Here is a 27,256-nt window from a genome sequence, read left to right as displayed (position 1 = left end):
AAACATGTTTTTTTTTTTTAAATAAATAGTGCAACTATTGTTATGGGCCAAAAGTTGGAGGGTCTGCTAACATGGAGTTAAACGCACAAACTTCAGAGGGAGGTTGCTGCTTTTAATGGGTGGGATTGGGAATAATAAACTTCGTGCACAGTATAGAATTAAATAATAACGTACAATAAGTAGTCCCTGTCCCCCTTGATGTATGGAGCTACTTTCTGCTACATTAACAAGCTGTGTGCAATTGTACCAGCTTTTCTGTGTGTTTTTGTCCAACACTAACACTAACCCTCCACCCAAGCAATTGCATTGGAACTTATGTTGATGCGGTTTACTGCTTGCCCAGGCACAGGTTGTAACATTCCTGCCCTGGAGAGGAGGAAGCACCCACCGGTTCCCTCATCACCTCCCCTGCAGGCTTTACTCCAAAAGACGTGGTCGAAATTGGCGCCAACACTGAAGGACACGTCTGCTGTATAAACTAAGCCGGTGCCGAAAACGTTTCTGACCCCCCTTTAAAATAAAAGAGGGCTACATCTCAAAACTGGACTTTAGCCATGTGTAGTAGCTTCGTGGCGAGGTGGTAGTTTCTACTTGTACAGTTTGGGGACGGTGGAGAGTTTGCCGCACATCTTGCAGGACCTGGCGGGGGAGGGGCTCCCGCTGTGACCACGCCCCCTGGGTCTGAGTTTTGGCGCGGAGGAGTCAGCGCTGCAGAGAGTGTTGGAGTAGCGCGGTTATCTCGGTTATTTATATACACATACACACTATTATCCCGCATTCCAGCCATGGCCCGCTTCAAGCTGCAGGTTAGTGCGTGAAGTCCGAAACTTACAAGTGACTCGGGGTTTCGCGAAATGCTGCAATAACTAGGAACTTTCACCTGCCCCCGGGTCCCATTGGCTGAAGCTCACAGCTGTGCTCACCTCTATTGGGAATTTGATATAGCACATTTGGATGACACCATTGTTTACCCCTGCACCTCGTATTCTACTATTGGGAATTTGATATAGCACATTTGGATGACACCATTGTTTACCCCTCCACCTCGTATTCTACTATTGGGAATTTGATATAGCACATAGTGTGTGAATTACACCATTATTTTACCCCCCCCCCCTCCTTCCTGCACCCTTTAATACATTTATGCACGCCTGACATTGGAAGCAGTGATAATCTGGAGGATAACGCCTCCCTCGACCTGTTGGTCCCAGTTTTTGTTATTGTTACCGTATCCATACCGTAGCAGCTCTGCACGGTTTGACCCTTTCGCTGCCAGAGAAGCGCCCCCTTTGCAATAAGGGGGCTTACCGCTGAGTTATTTGGACCAGAATGGCATCTTTAGAGATCACTTGTTTTGCAGCATGTTTTTCCCAATCATAACTACAAGGGATCCCTCTTCTTGCTAAGGGACCGTTTCACTCCCTATTAAAACTCGAATATACTTGTGCTTTTTTTGTGCCAGTGCCATAATAAGACATTGCTCTCCTTGTGGAACAGTTGCCTTAGTAAGAATGCAACATGTGGGTTATTTAATAATGTGAATACAAAAGAAATGTGCTCATGGAGTTATTGCATTGTAACCACGTGGAGCTCATGTACTAAGGGGGGGGGGGGTTAAAGGGCTGCAGTCACGTGATGCATCAAAGCCCGCGAAAGCGTCATTCGGTGCTACCACAACTCACTCTACACAAGTACCACTGTCTGGCATCACCTCAGGCATGGTCTTTACTCGCAAGCAGAGCGCACAATGGTTCCTCATTGTGTATACAAAGTTGTATGAAACGAAGAATACAAAACTTGTAAACGATAACTGAACAGCAGCAACAAAATCTGCATGTTTTTGAATTAAAAAAAAAACTTCATTTGTGTCATTATACACGTTTTTGAAATATTGAACACGTGTGCTATCTGTTTTGAAGTAATGGTACTTTTATTGTATTGTATGTCTTTATTTATATAGCGCCATTAGTGTACATAGCGCTTCACAGTAGTAATACATGTGGTAATCAAATAAATAACAGATCATGGGAATAAGTGCTTTAGACATAAAAGTAACATTTCGGAAGAGGAGTCCCTGCCCTGAGGAGCTTACAGTCTAATTGGTAGGTAGGGAGAACGTACAGAGACAGTAGGAGGGAGTTCTGGTAAGTGCGTCTGCAGGGGGCCAAGCTTTATGTATCATGTGTTCAGAATATCCACAGTGCTATTCGTATGCTTCTTTAAGCAAGTGGGTCTTAAAGGTGGATAGAGAGGGTGCTAGTCGGGTACTGAGGGGAAGGGCATTCCAGAGGTGTGGGGCAGTCAGTGAAAAAGGTTTAAGGCGGGAGAGGGCTTTAGATACAAAGGGGGTAGAAAGAAGACATCCTTGAGAAGAACGCAAGAGTCTGGATGGTGCATAACGAGAAATTAGGGCTTAGATGTAAGGAGGGGCAGAAGAGTGTAAAGCTTTAAAAGTGAGGAGAAGAATGGAGTGTGAGATGCGGGATTTGATCGGAAGCCAGGAGAGGGATTTCAGGAGGGGAGATGCTGAGACAGATCTAGGAAAGAGTAGAGTGATTCTGGCAGCAGCATTTAGGATAGAGTGTAGGGGAGACAGGTGAGAGGCAGGAAGGCCGGACAGCAGGAGGTTACAGTAATCAAGACGGGAGAGAATGAGGGCCTGAGTCAGAGTTTTAGCAGTCAAATAACAGAGGAAAGGGCGTATCTTAGTTATTTTGCGGAGGAAAAAGCGACAAGTTTTAGAAATGTTTTGAATGTGAGGGGCGAATGTGAGAGAGGAGTCGAACGTGACCCCTAGGCAGCGTGCTTGGGCTACTGGGTGAATGATTGTAGTTCCAACAGTAATGTGGAAGGAGGTAGTAGGGCCAGGTTTGGGAGGAAGTATGAGGAGCTCTGTTTTAGCCATGTTGAGTTTAAGGCGTCGGAGGGCCATCCAGGATGATATAGCAGAGAGACATTCAGAAACTTTGGTTTGTACAGCAGGTGTTGAAAAGTATATTTGTGTGTCGTCGGCATAGAGGTGATAATTAAACCCAAAAGATGTTATTAGGTCACCTAGAGAGAGTGTGTACAGAGAAAAGAGAAGAGGTCCCAGGACAGAGCCCTGGGGTACCCCCACAGAGAGATCAATAGAGGAGGAGGAGGTGTTAGCAGAAGAGACACTAAAAGTACGATGGGAGAGGTAGGATGAGATCCAGGATAGAGCTGGCGTGGCGATTCACAGGCGTGAATCTAAAATGTGACCCCAGTTTTCTGTGTACACTTGTTAATGTTATTTGCGGTAACCCCTTCTATATGTATGTACAATTTATAGATATAGATCTATATCTATCATGCGTACATTTTAAGCTTTATTACTTCAACGATTAAATACAAACCAATGAAAAAAATGAAAAAAACACCCCTGCACGTTTCAGTAGTTGTGGTCATTGCAATCTAATTGTCATTACGAATGGATCTAAATATAGTTACATTAAACTAGAGTGGTTCCAAAAAAGATGCTAAACCTTACAAGTAAAATGCAATCACTGCACTTGAGTTTATAGTAGCAAAATGAACAAGAAAATATTTTTGAACTATTAAGAAAGCTTTACTATTTCATAGGAAACAATATGGCATAAAACAATAAGGTTGTCATCTGCATTTTTAAAAAATAAATTTAGGGCAGTGTTTTTTTGTTGTGTTTTTTTTTTTTTTTTTTGGTGTGTGGTTAAGGAACCCTATAATTATTATATTGTGACATTGTGGTGTACCGCAACCCTCTAATATAGGGTGACCAGATGTGTCCCGGTTTTTGGGCTTGTGTCCCAAACGGTCTTTTTTTTCCTCTCTCTTTGCGCCGATCGCGCATGCGCTGCCGGCAAGAGCTGATCCGGCGCGATTTGGCTCTTGCCGACTGAGCATGCACAATTTGCTCTTGTCTGCTGCACGTGCAATCGGTGTGGCGTGACATTTGTCCCTGTTTTTAAATGCAGAAAATGGTCACCCTACTGTAACAGCGCGTCTGAGATCAGATGCATGGTACGGAACCCCAACCCTCTAATAGCGTGTCTGAGATTTAGATGCATTGTAAATTCTTCTGTATTTGGTACAATTTTCAAATTACCTGGAAATTGCAGAGAACCCTTTAGAGATGAATGGGGAACCCAATGTTTTCTAGAAACCCCTGTTTGAAAAACGCTGAGTATTGCCATGCTAATGGTTAAGGTCTATATGTTTACAGTTTGGTGCCGTGGATCAGAACACCTCCCATTAGACTTTCCAATGACGTTAACCATTCAATAGCATGTATTTTTGTATTCAGTAAGACCTTATTAAAGTTGCAATTCAAGCAATATCCTACATGTGAGCTTTAAAAAACAAAAAAAACAGTTCTGTACTGAGAAAATACTTGTAGCATTTAAATTTAAAAAAAGCCCAACAATTTTAAAGAGAAAATATATATATATTTCTAATGTAACAAGCATTTATGTTCCTATAGCAACCATTTACAAAGTCACATCCCCTTCCCCTTATGAAACAGCACCCCCTTTTTTGAGCCCTGCCCTCTAGTAGTGAGCCAATTGAATCAAGTGCCTGCCTGGTCACATGATCTTCCTCACAGAACTTTGGCTGTCAGTGCAACAGAATATATGCATTTAGTGAACCCCAAGCCAAATCTTCAGCGATCGATTACAAGAGAACGGATCAATCAGCAACTTAGTTAATCACTTGTCAGTGTGTAGATTGTATTGATGCACATATTGAATGAAGAAAAAAAAAGACAGCTTGAACTGCAGCTTTTAAAGAAATCATGTGAATGAAGACCCTTGAACCACTTTTTCTGTAAATGCCGAGAAGCTATCTCTCCAAAGTTCGTAAAATTATATGGTCTTGCAATGCCCAAATAAAGAAATAAAAATTTATATATCACATCTGTTTCACATAACAATGTGTGCTCAGTTTACACCTGTAAAGGTTACTACAGTTAAGTACACACACTGTCCCTGCTTCCCTCATTTAAGGCCCAGAAAAAGAAAATTATCCATTTGTTTTCTTCTGTTTTAGGTTAAATATTTGTCATTTTTATAGGACCACTAAAAAATATCTGCTACTTAATTTACAAAGAACTGCTTTACATCGAAACCCTGATTTAGTTAACAGTTTTTGTCCTCAATGTTCTACCCTAAAAGCAGAAAATATGTTGTATATTCAATTATATTTGTTGCCCTTTTTTGTATTTTAAGCTTCTGCCGTTTTAGCCCCTCTTGCCTTTTTTTACAATGTCAGTAAATGGTTTAGCTCCAAGCACTCACCTACTTTCCATCTTGGTAATAAATGGGGGCAAAGCAAACTGCTGCTTAGGCTGCAGCGACGGTGAGAGCGACAGCGCGTGCCGCAAACAAAAGGTCATACCTCCAATGAGGACGGACATAGAGCGTACGTGCACGAGAGCGACGGCGCGGCCGATTATTTACGCGGCAAAATATTTTGATGCGTGGCGGCCTTGTCGTGAGCGGTTCAGCCAATGAGGGTGAAAAAGCTCGCCCGTTACAGTCGCATCTCCCCCTGGGACACAAATGGCCTCTGTGGCAGGCATGCGCTCCGTGGCGCGCGCCTATTATAGCCTCGACCTTAATTGAAATAAAATAGTGCGCATGGCCCAAAATGATATACATTTGTATTGCTCAGATCCTGTCTGTCTCCATGTTCATTGATGAACACTTAAAACATGAGAAGATGGATGTACTGTATATACCATAAAATCATAAAGTAATACACAGCAAAACTTATTTAATAATAATTAGCGATTACTGGATGTGTCCAGAGTCAAGCAGCCAGCTGTGACATTGATATAGTAGGAAAGATCTCCAGGTACTCCAATCTGTATTTGGAATACAAGTGTTTATTGTACATTTATGTATATCTTTGCTTATATAGCACCATCCGGGTACATAGCGCTTCACCAGTAATACACGTGACATAATATTAGAACACATAATGGGAACAAGCGCTTCAGACATAAAAGTAACATTAGGGAAAGGAGTCCCTGTCCTGAAGAGCTTACAATCTAAGTGGGGAGAACTTGGAGACAGGAGGGTGTTCTGGTAAGTGCGTCTGCAAGGTGCCACGCTCTGTGTATATCTATATCTCCGCCAACTGAGCTACCCATTTGCTTCGTTTAAAGAGGTGTCTTTAAGATCGGTGGAAAGAGAAGGTTCCAGAGGTGTGGGGCAGTGAGTGAGGATTTTAGGTGGGAGAGGGCTTTTAGAGGGGTGAGGGGTGAGAGAGAAGACATCATTGAGCAGAATGCAAGAGTCGCGCAGGTGTATAGCGAGAAAGGGTTTTAATATAAGTAAAATAAACACTATTTTGTATTGGAAATACAGATTGCAGCGCCGGGAGATCTTTGCAACTATACCACAAAATCATGACCATATTGTACATGTCGCTTTTGTCTCCACAATTTTTTATTTCGTTTTGTGCCTTCTTATTTCACATCCACAGTAAAGTTTTTATTTCTTATGTATTGCTCTGCAGCAAGGAAACGTTTCAAAAGGGAAGAATTTCCAAAAATTCCGAAACGTGAATTTAATTCCCATGGAGACCTCGTCATCCTCAGATGACGGTTGTGACAGTTTGGGTTCTGATAATTTTGCAAACACAGTAAGTGCAGTAAAAGCATAGACAGAATTCAATTTTTCCATGTTGGAAGTGGTAGAAATGTGTTGTGCTTGATTAGAACTGCATGCTTCTGCTAACATTTCTATGCAGCGGTTATGAATATACACCGGCTCCTGTAATTTCATTTTACTTTGTGCTGGCGGTTCTAGGTAGTAATTGTTGGAAGTAGATTATCTACTTATTCTACCCTTTGAAATGTCACCTAACCTAAGATGCTTGATGATTGCTATAACAGCTCTGAAATGATTTGTAAACCTGAGCCATTTTCTTGGTAACAAAAGCTATTCGCTAGTAGTACACTTGTAAATGTGATTTGCGCTCTGCAGTTTGTGGAAAATTGCTTCTTTTTAAGGAAAAAAAACCACTTCTCTCTCTCTTCCCCCCCCCTCTCTCTTTCAGAAGCATAGTTTCCGAAAAGGCATCAGCGAAGAACTGGCTAAAATATTTTCTGAGGATTCTGATAATGAATCATTCTGCGGGTTTTCAGAGTGCGAGATCCAAGACGTCCTAGTGAGTTGCAGGTTTTTAGCCATGAACGTTGTGATCCTCTGCTGAACTGACATGGAAAATGGTTATGGGGGGAGGGGAGGAAAGCTTCGCACTGAGACACAACCTGACCTAAAGGGATTAGATAACGAGAGATGGGGAATCTCTGCGAAATCCGCGTGGGAAGCGCTATGAGATTGCTCATTATCTTTACATGATTCCAACTGTGTACTGTTTACAGATAGTTTTTACAATTCAAGGGGATTTTAGTACAGGGATAAGCGCAACAGACTGGAAATTAAACATTAGGGGGGATGGAATTCTCTTTGTGGATAACGGGGGGGGGGGGGGGGAGAGGAGGGGTTCTTTACTGTACATGGAAAGTGGAATAAATGCTTAGAAGCAGTTCCATTAAAAAAAAACACACCCTGGATTGTTTTATGGCAATTTCACCATGCAGTACGTGGCTGTTATTACTCTTTAATTGTAGAACTCTTAAAGCTGAACCTATATATAATTAATTGCCTTTAAGCAGTCCCATTTGAAATGAGATCTTTTATATCTGTGGTTTTTTTTTTTATGGATTTGCCTTGATTACCAAAGCAAAATGAGGAGGAGGGGGGGGGGGGGGGAAACAATTGCCCAAAGCAACTGTATGCTGTGCTGTTAATACCGGGAAACTTTTCCAGTGATCCTAACCTATTTTAAGCAAAAGGCAACAACACTTTTGTATTAGCGTGCCATATATTGTATGTTCTAAATCTGATCAATGGTTCATCTTCATTGTAAGGCCACGCTTATATTCCCAGCGACGTCGCGTCAAAACAAATGTATTGCATCCATCACGTGTGCCTATAGTAGGGACGGCGCAACGGCTTGGTTGCGATCGCTGGAAGTCAATTAAATTAGATTTTTTTTTTCCACGACTGCAGTGTGACGTCAGCGTTTCCGGGACTATAAGCGCGGCCTTACATTGAACATTCCATATAACATCCGTTTTCGGAGCACTGCTGCAGCCGTGTTATTTTCAGTGACAGAACCAGTAGACCCATGGAGGAGAATTCAATTTTTATATATTTGAAACTACAGACAAATATTCTGACTTGTGAAACGTTTCTGTTCTAGAAAATTGAGTCAGGCTCTGAGCAAGAAAGAGCTGAGAACACGAAGATGCCACTGAGGGGTCGAACAAAAAAAACCATGTCATTAAGAGTAGCTCTAAAGTTTCCACCGAAAAGAAGCCAGAGGTTAAACCCACAGAAAGATAATCCGCAGAAACACACAAAACCAGCACATTTAGACAACGATTCAGAGGACGAGAACGGATCCAACTTCTTAGAGAAACGAGCTTTAAACATTAAAGAAAACAAAGAAATGGTAAGTAACACGGTATCTGGGTGGGTTCAGCCTTAGAGAAATTCCTAAAAATTTAATAGTTGACAGTTACTTTATGTGAAGAAGAATCTATTTGCAGTCCGTCACCTGTCTGACACAGTCGGCTAAATTCCTGAACTGGCACAAGTAGGTTTGTTGGCACAGGCGCTGCTGAAGAAAACGGCGATTGTGTGCAAATGTGCTTAAGCCCGTAAATTAATTTAGCTGCATGTTTGTGGGCATTACACAGTGTAAAGCAAGGTGTCTGCTGCTCTGGGGAAAGTATTAGGCCACGTCCATAGTGTAGGATTCGAAACAAACACTGGGACGTCAAAGTAGTAGTGCATAGTGTGCGTGCACTACAGGGAGAGCAGCACTGCGCAATACAAACAAGTTTGCTTTGCAGGCGCAACGCCGAGGAGGAGCGCGGAAGCTAGCACGTCCAACAATGGACGCGGCCTTACAGCCCTGATCCACAAAACGGTGCTAAGCTTCAGCACATTTTTCGTCCCATTTATATGAATGGAAGTAAAGCATGCTAAAGTTTAGCACCATATTGTAGCTCTGGGCCTAAAAGGGGAAAAGTGTAGGAACTTAAGGTAAAATTGGTGGTGCTAGGAAACCTTTTGTAGAAAGTAATACAGTACATGGGAAAAGATTAAGGGGTACCATTTTATGTTTACATAGTGACTATTTGCACACTGTCAACCTATAATTCTGTATTCTAGTTACACAATAACACTTGTGTTCTGTGGCTAAAGTATTTTCTTAAATATGGTAAATTCAAAACTTTTCATGGTGACGGCTGTTTTATGACAACACCGACCTACATATTTATTTTGTCTTGTTTATTAATGTGTTACATCTGTTGTTGTGACTACCGTCTCATTTTAAGCAGCCACATTTCCTCTAATTTAGCTTGCAAAACTCATGGCTGAGCTGAAAAACATACCTGGATTCCTGTCTAATAGAAATTCATTCTCAGCTGCTACTCCGGTAAGTCACAAATTAATCAATACCTTTTTGTCTGCTTTCATACTGGATCGTACCAGAGTGCAGCTGTGGGCTTGTTGCACATCATTTTACTGCATGCTTCTGTAATAAAGAGAGTTCAATCTCTCTCCTTTAAACCCTGTGTTGGCTACAAACAGAGAATGTCACTTGTTTTTTTATTTTTTATTACTCGTAATACATTAAAGCTTTGTGGACATTCGTGATTGTGGCTGCGCTAAAGTTTTCAAGACTGTATCCATCCTATATATATTCCCAGAAATGTGTTAATATATCATTGCGGTTTCTCCAAATATTTAGGGAAATACTTCTTCTAGAAACGTGGATACTTGACATTTCTTACTTGCTGCTTTTCCATGGTGCCTGCAACGTCCTCCCCAGTCTGAACCCCTTTTTGCTTGCAGAAAGTAAACCGCACTCCTAGGAGCCCCATGTCTGGGAGACCGGCTAGGAGGAACCCTGAGAGACACTCTCGCCCTCACACCAGGTCACGGTCTCTAATTGATGGTCCACCCAGCCCATCACTAGAGGAGGAGGAGGAAGATGACCGCTACTACTTAGTGAGGAGAAGAAAGACGATGGATGAGGACCTGGAGGTGCGTTCAGAAAAAAATAATCATTCAAGATGTAAAGTTACTAATCCTTAAACTTTTGCGTTCCATTTGCCAAAACTCGGGCTCTAAAATAGTAGTTTGTAGCAATTTTGAGATTAGGCTAAATGTCACCATTTTTTTGGCAAATCCTTTTAGATGTTTTATCGGAATGGCGTTCTGCAGCCTGCAAACGTAGACCACATGCATGGTTTTAAATAGAAACGATGTGCTGGGAAACGTGTATGTTTTCTTTTCAGAAAGATTTTTCAAGTTGACCATGCTTGACACTTGAATACCCCCTTTTTGAGCTATGAGAAAGCAGGGGGAAAGCCTCTAGCATGTATATCAAGACTTGGTACTATCAGCACAAAATGGGTTAATACTATTATCTAATGAAAGGATATTACTGTTCTCCCCCCTACCCCCTAAAACGTTGGAAAATGTCGAATATAAAATGTATCGAATATACAGACACCTGCGAAATTCCATTTTCTTGTGTTTCCTTCTCGACTGAAACCTATTTCCTCTGGCGTGTTTGGGGCCCGTACCTGGTGTGTGTTGGGCGGTCCATATCTGCGGTGCTGTTTCTCTGTGAGCTTGGTTAGCAAGTGTTGGGAATTTTCTCTTGCAGGAAGATGCTTATGTGGTGAGAAGGAGCCGCCCAAGTTCAATGGCTCTGCCCCATGTAGTGCGACCGGTAGAAGAGATTACAGAGCAAGAGTTGGATAACATCTGCTACAATGTCAGGGGGAAAGTCTACAACAGAGCAACTGTAAGTAATGCGACAAAATAGCCATCAAGTAAAAAGGGAGGAAATATAACGTGGTTTTTGGTATGTTAAAGGTGTAATCTCCTTCAGAAGTGTGTGTGTGTGTGTGTGTGTGTGTGTGTGTGTGTGTGTGTGTGTGTGTGTGTGTGTGTCATCTGAGGTTACCATGGCAACCTTTAGATGGCAATGGGCTCCGGGGAGAGCTTAATTTTAAGTTTCAGGACACTTAGAAGCGCAAAATATTATCTACTGAATGAAGCATTCGAAAAGGCAAGAGAAGTTCTCTTACAGTACTGCTCAAAGCACCACTGCATGTTTTTAAACTGGCTTTTGGTACATCCCTCTTAAGACTTTGTGGCAAATGAGAATTTCCCTGCTGGGCTTCAGGGAGATGTGGTAACACGTGAAGGTGTAAAATCAAGACATGCTGTTTGATCTGTGTACATTTCTCCCCCCCCCCCCCCCTTTCTTTTGCCAGGGATCGACCTGTCATCAATGCCGTCAAAAGACAACAGACACTAAAACCAACTGCCGTAACCATGAATGTATGGGGGTGCGAGGGCAGTTCTGTGGCCCATGCTTAAGGAACCGCTATGGGGAGGATGTGAAGACTGCATTATTAGACCCAGTACGTTTCTTTACTTCATTTATCGCTTTACACCTATGCATACGGGTGGTAGCCTACATTTTAGAAAATTTGAGGCAAAGGGGTGTTGAAGCGCACATACCGTTTCAATATTAAACCCAGTGAACACACTAATGATAAAGGCAAAAATGTATCTCACGATTGGAAGTAGTGCAGCTCCAGAGATGGACTCGATCAAGTCCAGACAGGTACACAGAAGCAAATACATCCAGGATTATGTAAATGAAAAATAGAAAACATATAGTGCAATATTGTTTTAAAGGTTTTAAAGTGAAAGTTCGTAAGTATCTCACTCACAATTGCGAAGAGTGTTACAGGCAGTGTGATTGTATAGAGTAACCCGGGGGTGCGCAAACTGGATGGGAGGGGCGTGAGATTTTTCGATAAGGGGCGTGAGCAATGGGGGGAGCAGGGGGGGGGGGTGCAGTGCCAATAGTTTGCGCATTGCTGGAGTAACCAACTCTCAGGTTTTTTTTTCAGTTATTCTCAGAGGACGTCCCTCAGGAACAGGATGGGTAGAATTCCCATACGCAAAGAAGAGAGGACACAGTGATAGTGTAGAACAGGCCTGCACAACATACGGGCCGCATGCGGCCCGTCTGGCCTCTCTGTGCGGCCCGCGAAGACTGGCCGGGCGCCAGTTAATTAAATAAATTAAAAAAAAAAAAAAAATTTATATGGCGGCGATTCCCTCCCAGCCCCCGGGTTTTGCGGTGCGCGGGGGCAGCAGCATGAGGAGGATGTGTTTTTTTTCCCCTTCAATAGTGTGTGTGTGTGTGTGTGTGTGTGTGTAAAACGGGGGGGTGGGGGGGTGGGCTGCTGACATGTGAGGGGGGGGTGGGCTGCTGACATGTGAGGTGGGGGTGGGCTGCTGACATGTGAGGGGGGGGTGGGCTGCTGACATGTGAGGGGGGGCTGGGCTGCTGACATGTGAGGGGGGGGTGGGCTGCTGACATGTGAGGGGGGGGTGGGCTGCTGACATGTGGGGGGGGGGGGCTGCTGACATGTGGGGGTGGGCTGCTGACATGTGAGGGGGCAGGGGGGGAAGTGAGGTGCAGGGGGGGGAGAGAGTGATGTGAGGTGCAGGGGGGGATACTGATGTGAGGTGCAGGGGGCGGATACTGATGTGAGGTGCAGGGGGGGAGAGAGAGTGATGTCAGTTGCAGGGGGAGGGTGTGATGTGAGTTGCAGGGGGGGAGAGTGTCATATTGTGGGGAGGGGGAAAGAGTGTCATATTGAGGGGAGGGGGAAAGAGTGTCATATTGAGGGGAGGGGGAAAGAGTGTCATATTGAGGGGAGGGGGAAAGAGTGTCATTGAGGGGAGGGGGAAAGAGTGTCATATTGAGGGGAGGGGGAAAGAGTGTCATATTGAGGGGAGGGGGAAAGAGTGTCATATTGAGGGGAGGGGGAAAGAGTGTCATATTGAGGGGAGGGGGAAAGAGTGTCATATTGAGGGGAAGGGGAAAGAGTGTCATATTGAGGGGAGGGGGAAAGAGTGTCATATTGAGGGGAGGGGGAAAGAGTGTCATATTGAGGGGAGGGGGAAAGAGTGTCATATTGAGGGGAGGGGGAAAGAGTGTCATATTGAGGGGAGGGGGAGAGAGTGTCATATTGAGGGGAGGGGGAGAGAGTGTCATATTGAGGGGAGGGGGAGAGAGTGTCATATTGAGGGGAGGGGGAGAGAGTGTCATATTGAGGGGAGGGGGAGAGAGTGTCATATTGAGGGGAGGGGGAGAGAGTGTCATATTGAGGGGAGGGGGAGAGAGTGTCATATTGAGGGGAGGGGGAGAGAGTGTCATATTGAGGGGAGGGGGAGAGAGTGTCATATTGAGGGGAGGGGGAGAGTGTCATATTGAGGGAAGAGAGACATGGGGGGGATGCTGACATGGAATGAGCTGGGGGGATGTGGAGGGGGGTATTGTATGTTTGATGTGGAGGGGGGTATTGTGTGTTTGATGTGGAGGGGGGTACTGTGTGTTTGATGTGGAGGGGGGTATTGTGTGGGTGAGGGGGAGATGGGGTTATGAGAGATAGATGGGGAGTATCGTAAAGATTGATAGTGAGGGGTTCTGGGGGAGATATGATGATGATGAGAGGTGCTGGAGGAGAGATGGTGATGATGATGATGATTTAACCCGTGCGGCCCAAATTTTTTTTCCTTAAAGCAGTTCGGCCCTTCTCACATTACGAGTTGGGCAGGCCTGGTGTAGAAGGTTTTTATAAGTAATGCCAAGTAAAAGTAATACACTTACAAAAGTGCTGTAAATACAGACATAGGGACCACCCAGGGTCAGACTGTAGAGGAAGACTGCAGTACTCCTTCTTTTCCCGATGATCCTCCTGCAGTGGCCATCCACAGGGGAAGGTGTCCAGATTCAGGGAAAGGAGAACCAAATCCTGGCCCAGGCTCCTCCAAAGTAGTCCACCACACACCTAGGGGGTCTCCAAGCAGGCTGTATGTTCACCCTACACATTTCACTCGATTGGAGCTTCCTCTGTTTAATTCTGTGTGTGTCTCGCTTCTCTTGTCTCCTTTGACAAAAGAGAATAAAGACACACAGAATTAAACCATGAGGATGCTCCAATAGAGTGAAATGCATAGGTTGAACATACAGCCTGCTTGGAGACCTCCTGTTCCTGAGGGACGTTCTCTGAGAATATCTGAAGAAAATGTCTGCATTGGTTACTCTGTATAACCGCACAGCCTGTAACACGTTGCAATTCTGAGTGAGATACTTACGAACTTTCACTTTAAAACCTTTTTCAGAACAAGATTGCACTTACATAATCCTGGATGTATCTGCGGTCCTGATTTTATTTTTATTATTATTTTTTTAACATTTAGAAAAAGTAAGAAAATAAATGTAATTTATTTATCATTAAATGTAGTAATTTTTAGAACGGTGCACTGTTTATTCGGCTTTCTCTTGGTCAGGAGGGAGGAGTGTCTAATGCAGGGGTTCACAACACCAGTACTCATGCCTCCCCCAACAGGTCAGGTTTTCAGGATATCCCTGCTTTAGCACGTATCCCTTGACTGAGCCATCTGTGTTGAAGCTGGGATATCCTTACAATCTGACCTGTTGGGGAGGCTTGAGGACTGGAGTTGAGAACCCCTATAATAATGTATATCACCAGGCTGCCATAATGGTGAAAGTCCCTTTTGGATGAACATGTTCTATTAACTTTCTCTCTCTTCCTTAGGACTGGTATTGTCCACCATGCCGTGGAATTTGCAATTGTAGCTTCTGCAGACAGCGCAATGGCAGATGTGCCACTGGTGTGCTTGTTTATCTAGCCAAGTACCATGGTTTTGATAATGCCCATGCCTATCTGAAAAGGTACTGTGCCAGCCTTTCATTGTGTCACTTTGGAAAGTTGCCACACTGCTAAAACTCCGACTAACACCTTTTCTATTTTCTTTTTCCACAGCTTGAGACGTGATCTTGAAATGGAAGATTGAGCCTTTTGAAGCACCTGGTGGATCCATTGAGATTGTGACAACCTTCCTCGACATTAGAAATGTACTTGAAAGATAGTTTGTACTTTTATTAACCCTTGTGAGTGCTGGAGGGGCCATGAGGCTAGAGTGCTGTGATCGCTCTGTCACTGAGAATAAAAGGGGAGGAGTCATCACCCTTACGTCCGCCATCACTTGCATAGCACGCAAACATTTCATGGCCTTTTTTTTTGTTAATATACACACAGTAGTTACTATGTCCCAGGGCACTCAAAGGGTTTTAAATAGCAATAATGCCAGGGTTTCCCCCACCTTACAGAACAGGAATCAGGTAGGCCCTTGATTTGAACCATGCAATTTTCAGCTCCGGCACACAAATGATTCCCGAGAAATTTACCGGCGACGGTATTGATCATTTCGTGCTAAGATTTAAATGGACATACACTAGAGCTGGTGCGTGTGCGTGTGCATTCCAGTGTCGTACTCACTAGATATTTTCACTGTGGGTGATCGACCAGTTAGTCTTCGTTTTTTGTTTTACGGGGGCGACTGCTGCTTTTAAGATATGTCGCCTTATTTTAACCCCTCTGACAGACATACGTGCTAACCTTGGGTGCCAAAGATGTTAAAATGGTCTTTCACATTTTTAATCTAAAGATTTGGCCACGTTCAGTGAATGTATTGAATTTCAAACGATCCTCTTACACAGTATGAACTTTTTTAATGTCCTGAGTAGTTGTCACTTCAATCCTTTATTCGGTTCTGACTTTTAAGCTGTTAACAGGAGACTGGTGTCATGCTTCAGAAGCTGGCTGTAGTTCTTTATATTCAATGGTAAAGACAAGGACTTTTTTAGTGCACAAGCAAAGCTGCATTTGCTGAAACGTTGAATGACCTAAAAAAAACCTTGCTATTTTAACTGTTCATGCTGGTTGTAAGGATGTTATTATAGATTTGTATTGTTTATTATTTTACTATTTTGCAGTTCTGTTCTGGTTCCTTTAACACACATCTTGGAGGATCTTTCTTTGCCGTCAGTGTTTTGCAATATGCTGCATCGAGGCAATTAAAATACAGGTCTTTGTATGTGGAACGGTTACTTGCTTAAACAGTAATGTCAAAACAAACGTTTAAATTGCACAAGTCCGCTGGTTGTCTATTTTGGAAGGTTTTTCTCTTAATTTTATCACTCTAAAGAACTGTTTATACAGTTAAACAGAAATGAGTAACATGTATATATAATTTCATCACACCCCATATATAAAGCTCAAAACAGACACAAGAAAAAGAGGGCAATGTGAAAATGAAACCATTTCCATATTTTTTTTTTTTTTTTTAAATGAAAAAAACCTATTTTGCATTCACCTTTTGTGTTCTGTGAATGCTATTAGTAGTAAAATATGCCCCTTTGTATGTTTCTGAATGAATCCCCATGTCTAGCCAGGGTGGATGCCATGGTAGAAAAAAATGCATGCAAAGCTTCATAGCATTTTGCTTAAGAAATGTTTGCTGTAGCTATAAGCAGAAAAATGATTTAGAACAGTTTATGAAGAAGCTAATCTTTAAAAAAAAAAAAAATGCTGCAAATTATTTGCGGGAATCTGAGTTTGATAAATGCTTACATTCTATCTTGTGTTTTTCTGAATAATAGAATAGCAGCTGTAACATTACAAATTAATGACTGTTCTTATACTCCAAGGGGTAACTTGTAAGACATGCTGATCAAGATGAAAATATACTTTTGCATATTAACACAGCATTTAGGCTGTCCTTTTATTTCAAAACATTGTCATTTTAATGAAAAATGTTTAAGATGCGCCGTTTGAATGAACAAACCTGTAAATAGAGCTAAGATCTAAAATGTGTTCCTGTAAAGTCTATTTTAATAATTAAAAAAAAAAGTTTCTGTTCAAATTACCAGATATGTTTCGGTGTAGTTTAATCATGTGTGCAACAAGGTCATACAAGACCATGCATTTATAAAGCTGTCACTGTACAAATTACTGCACAAGGCTAAACCGTGTAGGCAGAAAGAATGGAATGCCACTACTAAATAGTAATTATAGGCTAAAAAGAAAGTGATTAATGAAATCCTCCTCGTGAGTTAAAATTCCAGGCATTTCTTAGTGATTAATGCCCAGAATTTTAAACCAATCAGGGAGCAGAATTTCATTATTCACTCTAGCTTTGCCTTTAGCAAGAGTCCTGTCCGAGTGACGACTTGACCTCGCCCAGGGTCATCCTCTCTTGGTATGGGGCCGTTGCTGCCAGAAGAGTTGGCCGTAGAGATAGTGTTTTGTGCAGTTGGGATACTAGCAGGGGAGGAGCTGTAGCTCCACGACCTGGGATTGCTACCATAACTGGGCACCCGTGCATAGAAATTGGAGGAACTCTGCATACAAAAGAACAGGAGATGATACTGTGCGGGGGGAGAAGGCTCAACCTGTTGAAAGAATCGGAAATATATTGAAATGTAATAAAACAATTGGCCCATAAAGGATAACCTCAAGACCAGGGCATTGCCCGGTCAATAATTCCCAGATGGATTAACGGCCTTGGGTTTTGCTGCTGGTCTTAAACGCCTCTACCCAAGGAATTAATTTGCCCTTGTGGGTAGATTTTTAGTTAAATAATGATGCCTGAGCAAGAAGAAAATACATTTACCAATCATTTTTGCCTTATTCCAGGTGTTTTTTTTTTTTGTTTGTTTTTTTTTAAAATATAATTGTAAGATCAACATATTGTTATGGCTGCTTCCTTAATCTTTCTATTGTACAGAGTTTGCTGTAGATCTATCTAGATTTTCCCCACATTTCCTTTGTCTCACTTTTTAATGACCAATGTCTGGTAAAAACACAGCTTTGCTTCCAGGAGCAGCTTTAGTAAAAGCTAAATGCACAGTTTTCTAAAGGTTTTGTTCATAATCTATTTTCAGACTACATAATTAAAATGGAAACGAACTACTTACAGCTGGTTAGTTTTGCTGCAGGATGATATATATATAAAAGGCATATAATATTCAAGTTGTTTAGATAATGGTTGTTCCTGCAGCGTTTAAATCGTAGTGGTGTCTGTTTATGTCTGGAATTACATTTTTTTTTTTATATAGTTATTTAAACAGCTGCATGCATGGCACGGCACATTAATCTGTGAAGACTGGCAAGTTTATTTCATTCTACTCCACTAACCCTATAGTTTTGCAATGTGTTCTTGCCCCTCCAGTAGGGGAGGGGTTAAATTGTTTCTACAAATTTCCCAACGGAAACAAATAGCGCCAGATAGTTTCACCTTAGAAACCTCTGGTTAAGGTATTAAAAAAAAAAAAAGCAGTTTGGGCGTTAGGGTGCTCTTATCTACAACTTAAATTTTTTTTTTTTTTAAATCAACAAAGGACTAAAGTGTTCTGATCTACAATACCTTGATAAATGTATTTAAAAGTGGGGTAAGCTCAAGACTGAACAACTTGATAAAAGTTTTTAAATCGCTGGCCATAATACAGCTGGTGACCTTTCCAATTATTTATTCCAGAAAATCAATGGCAAATTCCTCCTGATCCAGTGGTTTCCCCAGCAAATAAGAAACTTGATATTCTGCTCACGGATTCCCCAATTTTAGTTATGATTACAAGCATACCCCGCTTTAAGTACACTCACTTTAAGTACACTCGCGAGTAAGTACATATCGCCCAATAGGCAAACGGCAGCTCACGCATGCGCCTGTCATCACATCCTGAACAGCAATACCGGCTCCCTACCTGTACCAAAGCTGTGCGCAAGCGGGGAGACTATAGAGCCTGTAACAAATGCGTTATTTACATCAGTTATGCACGTATATAACGATTGCAGTACAGTACATGCATCGAAAAGTGGGAAAAGGTAGTGCTTCACTTTAAGTACATTTTCGCTTTACATACATGCTCCGGTCCCATTGTGTACGTTAATGCGGGGTATGCCTGTATATATATATATATATATATATATATATATATATATATATTTTTTTTTTTTAACCCTACCAGGCCTGTGCAGAATTCATGAAATCTAACTCCACTGCATAAAACTTCCATAAAGTTTTTTTTAATTTAAACTTTAAAAAAAAAAAACAAGGAATGTCATTAAAAAAAAAAAAAAAAAAAAACGTTGAAGTCTTGGACAACCTCTTGCTCATGGAATGCTATGGTCTTCCCTGTTCACACAAATGTATTCAAGCAGCAGTTGTGATTGCTGTTTTGCTTGCCAGACTGAGAATCGGATGCCCAGAGATGAACTGCATTCATTTCAGCTGTGGGAACCTCCTGGTTCCTGAGGTGCTGCTAGTACTCCTTGGTATTTAAATCTTGTGCATCACGTAGGCCAATAGGCATCTGATGCAGCTTTCTTTTGGACCGCGGGATGCAGGTGATCTAAACTGCCATATTTCCCCGGGAGAGGACGGCACTAGCACACCTTTACCTAGTTAATTTCTTGGAAAACTAGGGTGTGGGTCGCTAGAGCTAAAATGAGAGTTTCAAAAATGGAGGGTTTAAAAAAAATTTTTTTTGCTTTAAGGATACAAACGTTAAAGGTTTATATTTGGTGACTAGTATTTGGAAAGCACAAACCTTTTTTCCGCAGCGCGGTACAGTGGGGATAGAGAGATGTAAATTACAGAAACCGTTACAAACCAAATAAAGACAAACAAGCTCAAACAGATACAGAAGGAAATGAGTGCCCTGGTACTGAGAGCTTACACTCTAGGAGGGACCAGTTGAAATAAAGCTTGATTTATAGCCTTCATTTACTGAAAGTTGTCATTTAAGAAATTTCCCTACACAAGTTTTAAGGCTGAAGAGAGAATAAAATGCAAGAAAATCACGTCCACAACAATCTCTTAGTATTAATGGTATAATCAAGAGATGGGAGAAGAGTTTCAGGAGAACTCATTAACAAATATGAGATTACAGAGAGGTGACCCTTTACCCTTAAGACTGGGAATTCTTTGGTTCCTTTCATGATATGTGGTAATTTGGGGCAGCAAGTTTGGCAGGTTTTTGGGGGGATTTTTCTAATAGTTCGGGAGACGTAATTGAAAGTTGGTTTATGTTCAAAATGGAAAAATATATGAAGAAAGCGATCGACAGCGAATTTCATCCAAAAATTCAAACTTTCCCACGAACATTTGCAAAATGAGTAACATGGCACAATTGTACTTCACTCTCTCTTTTTAGGCTTTCCATCTTCCAGTCTCTGTCCCACTTCTGGAGCAAGCCATGCAATATCCTACGTGTATGGTTTTTTTATAACTTTATTTCATACAGGCAATGATATTTTTTTTTTTTTTAAAGCAGCTTGGATTACCTTTTTAAACTTCTTCAACCATTAATATTTTTTTAATTAAGTTACCCATTAACTTTTTTGAGGAGTGTGATATTTTGACACGAACAAAACCCAATATATTCTGTGTTTTAAAATAAAGGCTACGGCAGGTTGCCTGTTCACCAAACATAGCATTTAATAAAACATTAATCCTATACATTAGCATAATGATAAATAATGCATTGTCTATGTGATATCTCCATATTTTTTTTTAATATTTTCTGGTATTGATAACTTAATTGTGAGTGAATCTATTTGAAGAAAAGGATAATTGAGGACTGACTGAAATTTGACCCTGTGCAATACAGACAGTGCAGTGCATCAGTACTAAATTGTTTTAAGTGCTTTCACACATACTTCAACAGGTCAGAAACTCACAATACAGCAATTAGAGTAAAAAAAAAATTACACACTTAACAGCAAAGCAACACCAGCAATAATCCATTTTGATGGTCTTTCCTTAGTCTTTAAGTGAAAAGCCCACACATACGTTGACCCTCTTAGTTTTGTCTTATACACCGGACATTCATATATGTTTCTCATCTCTTGTCTGTCATTGGGAATGGCTCTTACAAAGATGACAGGCATGATTGGAGTTGGAGCTTTTAAGCGAGCGTCTGCAATATGTCCACCTTGAACATCCCATTGTGCTCCTGCAACACAGTAGATATAAAAATAAATTACACAAAAACTCATGGCAGAAAGCTGCTTAGTAAAGATAGTCATGAATGCTTTAAGACACCTGGCGTGGAAGACCGCTTACAGCCCATTAACTTGCATGTGCTGTAAGGGGTCTTCCAGTGGCAGAAGGCTGCTTGGTAAAGATGACCCACAATGTTTAGCTCCATGGTTCTTAACTTAATTCCAGCCCTATTTGAATATCTTCTAAACTAAAGACACAAGGTTCGAACATGGTAGAAAATAAAATGTAGGCGTTGCAGATTGCCATATAACACTTAGGACTATCAAAATGATCAGGGATGTTGGGAGATTATACTGCAAGAAATGCCTTTCGTTCCATCATCCTTTATTACCCAACCCATTGTTTCATATCTCATTCCTCCTCCACTATGTTTTTCTCTGGTCTTCTTTCTCTATTTCTTTCTTTTTCTTATCTATGTTAACATCACTTTTCTTCCTTGGTCTCTTTCTATTACTGTTCTCTCTTCCATCCCTCATTCTCTCTCTCTCTGGAGTAGGTGCTAAAAATACACACTACATTTTCATGCAATACAGCTATTGGAGTGATGAGAGATAACGGAGTAGCTAATTAAGCGATAAAAAGTCATTTACATGCTCACTTACATTTAGAATAATTAAAACTATTACAGCATTTTCGCTTTGGAAAAAACGTTAGTAAATGCAGCAATGTTGATAATGATGAATATCACTGAATATCAATAATTAAATAATTTATCAGCTGTTATTGAATACAAGCCTAAACTAAGTAGCACAGGGCTGAAATAGTAGTATAATTATGGGTTCATCTGATTTGGTTTTAGAAGGAGAGAGAAGTGAACTGCCAATGAATAGAGAAGGAGTAAATTAAGCAATTAAAGAAGTTACATAAAAAAAACAACAAGGTGTAGACTGCCTAAGAATTTCTAGTTCCTACCTTCTAGGTGAAGACCATATATGTATGCTCCTTCTCTAGCAGGCTGAGAAAATTCCTCCTTGTATTTCTTCATGACATCCACCGTAAGATGCATCTTATCCAGAGGCCATTCATTTTTACGAGCTAAACTTTGCATGACCGCTGCAAAAAATAGTTTTTAATTGTTACTACTAATCAGGGCCGCCGAGAGGGGGAGGACAGCCGGTGTCCAGGGCCTGGTGGCTGGACAGAGCAGTTGCCGCCGTTCCCCAACTACCCACTGGCAGAGGCCTCTTCCTCTCTGTCCCACACCGGGCCCTCTGATGTCGGCACACCGGAAGTAAGCTTGGCCTAGCTTCCGGCGCGTGGCGCCATGAGTAGGAAGCCCGGTGCACGCTGAAGTCAGAGGGTCCGGCGTGGGACAGAGAGGAAGGGGTCTGCAGGTGGGGAGAGCCGGGGCCTGGCGGAAACTGCTCTGCCTTGCTGCCTGGCCCCCCCGGCAGTCACCGATCCCCCCTCCCTGGCAGTCACCCCCCGGCAGCCCCCTCCCCGGCAATCACCCTCTCTGGCAGTCACCCCCTCACCCCCACTCCTTGGCAGTCGCCCCCCAGCCCCCAGGCAGCCCCCTCCGCCCTCCAGGCAGCTCCCTCCTCGGCTGTCATCCTCCCCGGCAAACAAAAGAGGATATACTCTGCACCTAGTAATAAAATCCATATGTAGTGTGATGATGGTCACACTGGTGTAATATACCAGGGGGCGCAAACCTTTTTCCCTGCGCCCCCCTGTCGGCGGTCACCGCGCCCCCACTTACCTCGGCTCCGGCGGCATGACATAGCGTTGCCATGGTGACGCTTGTGAAGCCAAGGTAAGTAAAGGTTTACAGAGGCCCTGCAGCTCCCCAGGCACTTAATTTGCGGAGCCTACGGAAGGCAGTAGGAGCAAACGGCGCGAATCAGGCACCCTTCAGCTCCGTCAGAGAGTTTGACAACTCGTCGCCATCAGCAGGTCTGGGACGCGGCGCACCACGCGGACTATCCGGCTATCCTGACGTCTATGAGAGGGGATACTCTCAGATTATCCACCGCAATACTTTGTGCCTTTCAACTAAGTTACAGTATTAGGCTATATATCTTTGTTTAGCTCATTTCATGCATTGGGAATCCATCATCACTGAATTCTGATTGCAACAACCAGAACATCTGTCTACAATAACTGAGGGTTGTATATTGCACCAGTGTGACAATCATCACAGTACCTATGGACTTTATCACTAGGCGCCGAGTATATCCTCTTTTTTTTTGTATAGTGTATATATCTGACATTGTTAGTCAGTCTTGTATACTTAATGGCTGCCACCCTTCACTAATTCACGGTGAACATTTGGGTATTCACTTAAATATATATTTTGTTAGCACTACATTATCCCCTTTTTTGCACAATTTTTTTAATATGTACAGTGTTGTTTTTTTTTTATTACTATGTATTTTTTTTATTAATATGTACTGGGTTTGTTTTTTTTTACTATGTACTGTTTTGTTTTTTTTTATGCATTGGGGACTTTCTTGTTTAGATGCATTGGGGCATTTTTATTTTATATGAGCATTGGGTGCTTTTTTAATATGAGTATTGGGGGGCTTTTTTTATCAGCATTGGGGTCTTTTTTGATATGTATTTGTTTTTTTATATATGTATGGGGCAGTTATATGTATTGGGGAGGTGGGTTTTTTGTATATATTTGGGGGGTTTGTATATATTTGGGGGGTAGGGATTTTTTTTGTATGTATTTGGGGGTGGAAAGTTTTTTGCATTGGGGGTGCGTTTTTTTTGTATGTATTTGGGGTGGGAGGTTTTTTGCATTGGGGGTGATTTATTTTAGTATATTTTGTGCAGGGAATTGTGTGAGGGGGGAGAGAATGAGTCTGAGGCGGGGGATTGAGTGGGGTAATTGATGGTGGGGGAGTGAGAGGATAGAGGGGGTGAGTGAGGAAAAGAGGGAGTAAGGCTGTGGCCATGGTGCCTTCGCCCGTGCGGAGGCTGGTCAGTGAGCGGCCGCATACCTGGCCATGGTGGACGTGCCGTGCCGAGGGGCGTCACGGAGCTGGTTCGCCCTCATTGGGCTCGTGACTGGCCTGTCGCGCCAAGAAATCAGTTTGAACTGATTTATTGCGCAACGTGTGCCCACTTCTGCACGCACGCCGCATGGACGCGAACACTGCCTTAAGGCTGTCTGTTCGCTGGTCTGCTGTACCATGGCCACAGCCTAAGACTGAGTCCATAGAGACTTCAGCCGTGGGGAGACGGGCCAGAGACGTCACGGAGCTGGTTCGCCCTCATTGGGTGAACCGCTCACGTGACCGGCCCTGCGCTCCCGTGAGCGTTTAAACTAAAAAAAATTGTCGGCTACGCCTCCGCACGCCTGCGGAAGCCGCTGCTAAAGCCGTTCTCATTGCGGCTGCAGGGGCTCACTGCCAAGCGTGAGCGCGGGTCAGCGCTTAGCCCGCGGCCTAAGAGTGAGACACAAGGGAGAGAAATACATGTGAGGCAGGGGGCAGGGATTGAGTGAGCATGGGGTAATTGAGGGAGGGAGAGGAGAGAGGGGATGAGTGAGGAAAAGAGGAAGTAAGAGTGAGACGCAGGGGAGAAATACATGTGAGGTGAGGGGATTGAGTGAGTGGGGTAATTAATGGAGAAAGTGAGAGGTGAGACGGAGGAGAGAAATTCATGGGAAGAGGGAGGGAAATAGAGGGGGCTAGCGAGGTGTGAAATGGGGTTCAGGGGGGGGGGGGTGGCCCAGACAGAACTGTAGTCCTGGGCCCCGGGAAATCTGTCTGCGGCCCTGCTACTAATTGGTATAGTACAGGAGGCTAGAAAAATACATTTTAAAAAAAATGTCATGTCTTCAAGATGTACAGTACATGCTTCACCTGTTAATTTCTCATTTACAATAATATTTTCTTGTAATTCCCACTGGAAAATGTTACAAAACAAAGAAACTGCTAACGTGTGCAGGAAATAAGATGCCTTCAATATCCTTTGGATTCAGTCACAGAGACTGCCTCATCTTGCGCAGCCAATGCACTTAGACATCTATGCCTTATATACACTGCTCTTGTTCTTCTATTGCTCACGTTAAAGGCCATCTCTCAGGAGTCCTGTCCAAATGTCTAAATGCACTTTCATGGTAGTGAAAATAGGTAGTATTTGTGTTCTTTGCAGAAATCTATGCCCACTCTGCACTCCATTATATACATAGGTGACAGTATAATTGGGCAGAGAAGGGTCGGTAGCCACATTGTTATTTGACTACATGGAAGAAAGTACCCAAGGAGGGAGTAGGTAGTAAGTAGTTCATATGTTACAATCTTTCAAACCTCTTAGTGCAATTGGGCTAAACAGAAAATGGCGACATTAAAGATAAACATTTTAACTGTATGTAATATATGTGTGGTGGAAAGTCTGTAGATTATTTTAAACTACTGAACATATAAAAACCTACACATAAAATCACTAGAAACTTATGTGGACTTTCTAAAGGACACATTCCAAACAGCTTTGAGTGTAATGTGCTTAATTTATATGTGTGATTGTATATATGTGCACCAATGAATCAGTTCCTTCACTTTAATTACCATATCTAATATCCTGAAGTACAATAAAATATGTATTCATCATTTGATAAATATATTCTAAAATAGCAAACAGCTATTCAAGTATGATAAGCGTGGAGGAAAATGATGGCACACAGCTTAGGCTGTTCTGTTAATCATGTTGAAAAATACAATATTTATTCATTAGATCAAATTTAATGAGGCCTCCTGGCAGTAATTATAAAAATTACTGTAGCAGTAAATTACTAATGAGTTGTGATGTGCTCCCTACCTGTGAGGAAGGACTGGGGGTTGAAAAATCCTGATATCCAGACGACACTCGGGGGAGAAAGATCCTGAGTCCACGCGTCAAGTTCCCGACAACGAAGGAGAAGATCAGTGTACCTAGAGAGTACCGGAAAACTTTAATTCAGTAAGGCTTTGATTTTGTTTTAGCAAGCGTCTTACTCGTGAGTTTATACAACCAGTTTGCTGAATTAGTAATGTTATTCAAAAGATTAACAAACCTCCTTTTTTTGCTATTTTTTTTTTTTAATGCTGATTCAGCCTGCATTTGAAACATGTATACTGGGTTGGTAACCATTGTTTTCATTCTTTCTAGCGTACATAGAGTTTCCAAAGGCAATGGGGATTTTCTTACCGAAAATGGCTTCAACGGCTGCTTCATTCAGAGTATATAGAATTTACCCCTAAAAATGCAATTGCTGGTCACTGACCGACCAAGAACCATTTATAAATAAGTTAACAATCTAATTGGCTTCCAGAAATAAATGTAAATATGTTTAAAGCAAACATTTGGTTAATTGTTTTTTTTTTTTTTTTTTTAATTTTAGCACAAAATTGCTCATATCCCACCCTATCCTTGTCAAAGAGCCAATAGATGTAAGGGAGGAGAAAGAGGAGGCTTTGCTTGTGCAATCTCTTGTTGAAGACACATTTGTTGAAAGTTACTAAGCGCCGAAGCAGAGTATCACACCCTATTCCGGGGTTAAAAGCAATTCACTCAATGGCAGTAATCCCAGACCAGGTTCTGATACCTCACACCGGTGCTTAAGACTTCACGCAAAATTAAGCATTAGTAAGTACAGTATTTATGGGAGAATCCTTAAACTTATGTAACACCTTTTGCCCCCCCCAATCGCAGATGGGGACCATGTGGGGAAATCTACACTTATGTTACCTGGTGTGGTGCGTTACCTGATAGGCTCACAGAAGACCTGAACCTCCGCCACTGGGAGCCTGGGGTTACCTGATTCGTCGTACACAGCGCCTCCACCTGTAAGGGTTCCCACCTGAGTGGGATGGTCCTCTTACAGGAACCACAATAATAAGACACGCACACAGTGTATGCTAATAACTGTTTACTATTGCTAATACTAATAACTTCGGTAATTGTACCACACAGAATAATGCATATAGCCGTACACATAGAAGTGCACCGGGTGCACACATCAACATAAGTATTCCCCAGAGTACCTTATGTCCAAACCCACCCACGTGTGATGGAGATAGCGCTATCCCTGGACGTGTTGGTGCACTATTTATAGATACCTGCCCGGGGCTCCAGCCCGCGGGTAACGCTACACAACCGGGTTGGATCCGTCTGATCCGACGTGATGTCCTCCTACGCGTGGGGTGACTTCCAGCGTGGATAATATCACCACAGCTCCACACCGTCTGTACCTTGACGTGGATCCG

General features: G+C 42.4%; 2 protein-coding genes across 3 annotated transcripts in view; one reads left to right on the top strand and one right to left on the bottom strand.

The window, feature by feature from the left end:
• The first annotated feature begins 682 nt into the window (after positions 1–682).
• On the top strand, positions 683–16,337 carry CDCA7 (cell division cycle associated 7). Of its 2 annotated transcripts, XM_075609045.1 has the most exons (10): positions 683–806; positions 6,520–6,645; positions 7,063–7,173; positions 8,275–8,526; positions 9,442–9,519; positions 9,939–10,130; positions 10,759–10,899; positions 11,375–11,524; positions 14,747–14,883; positions 14,975–16,337. In XM_075609045.1, exons 1-10 carry the CDS (start codon positions 786–788, stop codon positions 15,003–15,005), a joined length of 1,239 nt encoding a protein of 412 aa, XP_075465160.1. In that variant the 5' UTR covers positions 683–785; the 3' UTR covers positions 15,006–16,337. The 2 variants fall into 2 exon arrangements, with proteins under 2 accessions (XP_075465160.1, XP_075465161.1); XM_075609046.1 differs by lacking the exon at positions 6,520–6,645 and having other exon boundaries at positions 686–806.
• Positions 16,338–20,295: 3,958 nt separating this feature from the next.
• The window catches only part of LOC142499998 (dynein axonemal heavy chain 11-like), a 362,984-nt gene continuing 356,023 nt past the window's right edge, over positions 20,296–27,256 (bottom strand). Inside the window, exons 76-78 of the mRNA XM_075610053.1 lie at positions 25,830–25,942; positions 21,972–22,112; positions 20,296–21,009 (exon numbers count right to left, since the gene is read on the bottom strand). Of these exons, the coding sequence (XP_075466168.1) occupies positions 20,762–21,009; positions 21,972–22,112; positions 25,830–25,942 (502 nt within the window). The 3' untranslated portion in view covers positions 20,296–20,761. The remainder of the gene's footprint in view (positions 21,010–21,971; positions 22,113–25,829; positions 25,943–27,256) is intronic.

The sequence above is a fragment of the Ascaphus truei genome, chromosome 7, assembly GCF_040206685.1.
Source record: "Ascaphus truei isolate aAscTru1 chromosome 7, aAscTru1.hap1, whole genome shotgun sequence".
NCBI classification, from domain to species: Eukaryota; Metazoa; Chordata; class Amphibia; order Anura; family Ascaphidae; genus Ascaphus; species Ascaphus truei.
Note: the sequence above shows the minus strand (reverse complement) of the source record. Positions and strands in the feature narration are given on the sequence as shown.